Source organism: Bison bison, unplaced genomic scaffold, assembly GCF_000754665.1.
Source record: "Bison bison bison isolate TAMUID 2011002044 unplaced genomic scaffold, Bison_UMD1.0 scf7180017849657, whole genome shotgun sequence".
NCBI classification, from domain to species: domain Eukaryota; kingdom Metazoa; phylum Chordata; class Mammalia; order Artiodactyla; family Bovidae; genus Bison; species Bison bison.
The window spans coordinates 4,466-7,928 of NW_011480230.1; the positions used below are offsets into that span (position 1 = coordinate 4,466).

Genomic DNA, 3,463 nt, shown 5'->3' on the forward strand with positions numbered 1-3,463 from the left:
GAGGGGCTGGGGGCCTGTGCTCCTGGGTCCCCCTCAGGCTAGAAGCCAAGTCAAGCCCCTTCTTTGCCCGGCAGGAGACAATCCGCACCGCTCTGGCCATGGGTGCAGACCGGGGCATCCACGTGGAGGTGCCTGCTGCAGAAGCGAATCACCTGGGTCCCCTGCAGGTGGCTCGGGTCCTGGCCAAGCTGGCAGAGAAGGAGAAGGTGGACCTGGTGCTGCTGGGAAAGCAGGTAGGTGGCAGAATCATGATTCAAACTGGCTGAAGCCAAAAAGCAAATTTATTAGTTCATGTAAGGAAGCTTCAGGCACAGCTTGACCCCGTCGGTAACTCTGTGTTGGCTTTACTCTCTGTAGCTCCAGGCTCACATCCCAGCAGCCTGAGAGCCCCAGCAGAAAGACAGGAACCTCTATCACAAGGACTCCAGCAAAACTTTCAGAGCTGACTCTTCATTGGTCCAGCTGGAGTCACATGCCCATCCTTGAATTAATCACTGGGGTCAGAGATAAAGCGTTCCCACTGGCCCAGATGCCATCCATGTGGTTGCTCTGTGTGACCAGAACGGGTATGCCTAGAGTGACATCGCTGGAATATTAGAGAAGGGGCAAAGACATACCAGGGCCCCTCATGTGTGCCTCAAAAAGTGACTGCCTCTCTCGGGGCCTAAGTGAGGGGACGGGAGCATTGTGGACCAGGAGTCAGCAAATTGGTCCATGGCCACCACTGATTTTATAAATAAAGTTTTACTGAAATGCTACCACATTTGTTTATATGGACACCTATTGTCTATGCCTGCTTGTCCTCTATAGGAGCAAAGCTGAGTGATCGTAAGAGTGTTTTTATTTTTTACCTGGCCTGTTATAGAAACGTCTGCCAGCCTCCTTTCTAGAACAAAAGCCCAAATGGTACCTGAGAAACCCCATCATTGTACAATCTTCTCTCTTCTCCACTCAGGCCATCGATGATGATTGTAACCAAACAGGGCAGATGACAGCTGGATTTCTGGACTGGCCACAGGTGAGGCCAGAGTGGGGACCATCTGCTGAAGGCCAGGCCTGGGTGCTCAGAACACAGCCACCCAATCTCTGCCCTTCTGGAGGGAGGCAGGTGTGAAGCTGGACGCCTGCTCCAGTGGGCAGAAGTGGGGTCGCATATGCAAGACTCCAGGCCTCCTCTGGGCCTTCACGTGCCCCTTCCCCATCCTGCTGCCCCTCAGCCACACCCAGCTCAGCCCTGCCCCAGGGCCTTTGCACCTGCTATTCCCTCAGCCTGGAACAGGGTTCTCTCAGATCACCTCAAGGCTTTTCACTTACCTCCAGGTTTCTCCTCAGGTTTCACCTCTTCAGAGAGGCCTACCTTGCCCACAGTCTATGAAATACGTCCCCTCTCCAACCCCATGAGCCCCATTCCTGCCTAACTGAAATGCAAATGACAGGAGTCATTTAAAATTTTTCACAGCCACTTTCAAAAAGTAAAAAAGGCCAAATTTATTTCAATCTTATTTTAGTTCACATAATATATCAAAAATATTATTTTAACATGTCACAGAGAAAAAATATTGGGCTATTTTACATTCTTTTGGTTTTTGGTATGAGGTTTTTGAAATCCAATGTGTATTTTATTTTTACAGAGTATTTCAATTCAGATGCTCAGTTTCTATCAGAAATATTTAGATTCCTAAAACTCATTGTTGAAAAAGTAGATTCACACGCCCAAGTTGTTCCAAACAGGCTTAAATAACCATCAAATATCCTGCACATACATAAAGTGTATAGTTAAGTGAACTTTGATACGTGTTACACATATATTACACACCCGTGAAATCATCCCCACAGTTATGATAATGGATCTTGCCTATTGGTTTTAAAATCTAAATTAACGAAATAAAATGAAAAATTCCATCCACACCTCAGTGGAACTAACCACATTTCACGGGCTCGGAAGCCACCTGTGGCCAGTGGCCACTGTGCATTTACTTGGTTATTGGCGGTCTTCACTGCGGGATAAATGCCCCAAAGCTGGAACCTTATCAGTTGTGTTCACAGTGTATATCCAAGAGCAGGCTCATGGGGCATTCTGGGTGAGACCTGAAAGATGTGTCCAGTGAATAAGTGACACAATAGAGAGAACAGATTGCTTAGACAGAGGGTGTAGGTCACATCTGGAAATGCTGATTCAGGACTGAAGGACCCAAGAGCCTTGGGCCAGAGGGTGGGCACTATATGAAGAAGGTGGGGCCCCAGACGATGTTTTGAGGATCCAGGTACACTTGAGGTTCTGTTGTCAAGAGGCCTCAAAGGAGCTCTTGGGGACAGAAAGATGGGTAAATGAGCCATGACACGAGCCTTGAACCAGCCTGGACATCTTTTTGAGCCTCTCTCTGCCTCAGTTTTCCTCATCTGTAAAGTGGGATAATAGCACTTCCCTCATAGAGTTCCTAGGAGGATATGGTGACTTGGTACATTTCAATCACTTGGAACAGTGTCCCATACTCAACACGTGTTCATTATCATTAAGAAAGGGAGATCCAGTGGGTAGGTTTAGGATATTAGGAACTATATACCCTGAGTCCCAAGAAAGATACCCTCCCCTGGATTTTTGAGATCCCTCTGGGACTTCCTTAGTTAATCTCCCCTGTGTCCCCCCATGCTGTCCCTCCCCAGGGCACATTCGCCTCCCAGGTGACACTGGAAGGGGACAAGATCAAAGTGGAACGGGAGATTGATGGGGGCCTGGAGACTCTGCGCCTGAAGCTGCCTGCTGTGGTGACCGCTGACCTGCGGCTCAATGAGCCCCGCTATGCAACGTTGCCCAATATCATGGTGAGTACTTGGCAGAGGGGCCACTGAGGGGCTGGGAAGGGGCGGGTGCTGCAGGCCCCAATGCCTTACTGGTGGTCAGGTGGGAGGAGAGCAGACCCAAGGGATGTCTCCAAAGGAAGGGGCCACCTGGTGAGTCTGGCTGACAGAGGGTTCAGTTCAGTTCAGTTCAGTTGCTCAGTTGTGTCCGACTCTTTGCGACCCTATGAATTGCAGCACGCCAGGCCTCCCTCTCCATCACCAACTCCCAGAGTTCACTCAAACTCATGTCCATCGAGTCGGTGATGCCATCCAGCCATCTCATCCTCTGTTGTCCCCTCTTCCTCCTGCCCCCTATCCCTCCCAGCATCAGAGTCTTTTCCAATGAGTCAACTCTTCCCATGAGGTGGCCAAAGTATTGGAGTTTCAGCTTTAGCATCAGTCCTTTCAATGAACACTGAGGACTGATCTCCTTTAGAATGGACTGGTTGGATCGCCTTGCAGTCCAAGGGACTCTCAAGAGTCTTCTCCAACACCACAGTTCAAAAGCATCAATTCTTCGGCTCTCAGCTTTCTTCACAGTCCAACTCTCACATCCATACATGACCACTGAAAAAACCATAGCCTTGAGTAGACGGACCTTTGTTGGCAAAGTAATGTCTCT

The 3,463-nt window shown here is 49.2% G+C and overlaps 1 protein-coding gene across 1 annotated transcript in view; it reads left to right on the top strand.

The window, feature by feature from the left end:
* Positions 1-3: 3 nt before the first annotated feature.
* Positions 4-3,463, top strand: part of ETFB (electron-transfer-flavoprotein, beta polypeptide) — a gene marked incomplete at its 5' end in the record, with an annotated part of 6,781 nt that continues 3,321 nt past the window's right edge. The window contains 3 exons of the mRNA XM_010847566.1: positions 4-233; positions 956-1,018; positions 2,665-2,823. Coding sequence (XP_010845868.1) covers positions 4-233; positions 956-1,018; positions 2,665-2,823 — 452 coding nt within the window. The remainder of the gene's footprint in view (positions 234-955; positions 1,019-2,664; positions 2,824-3,463) is intronic.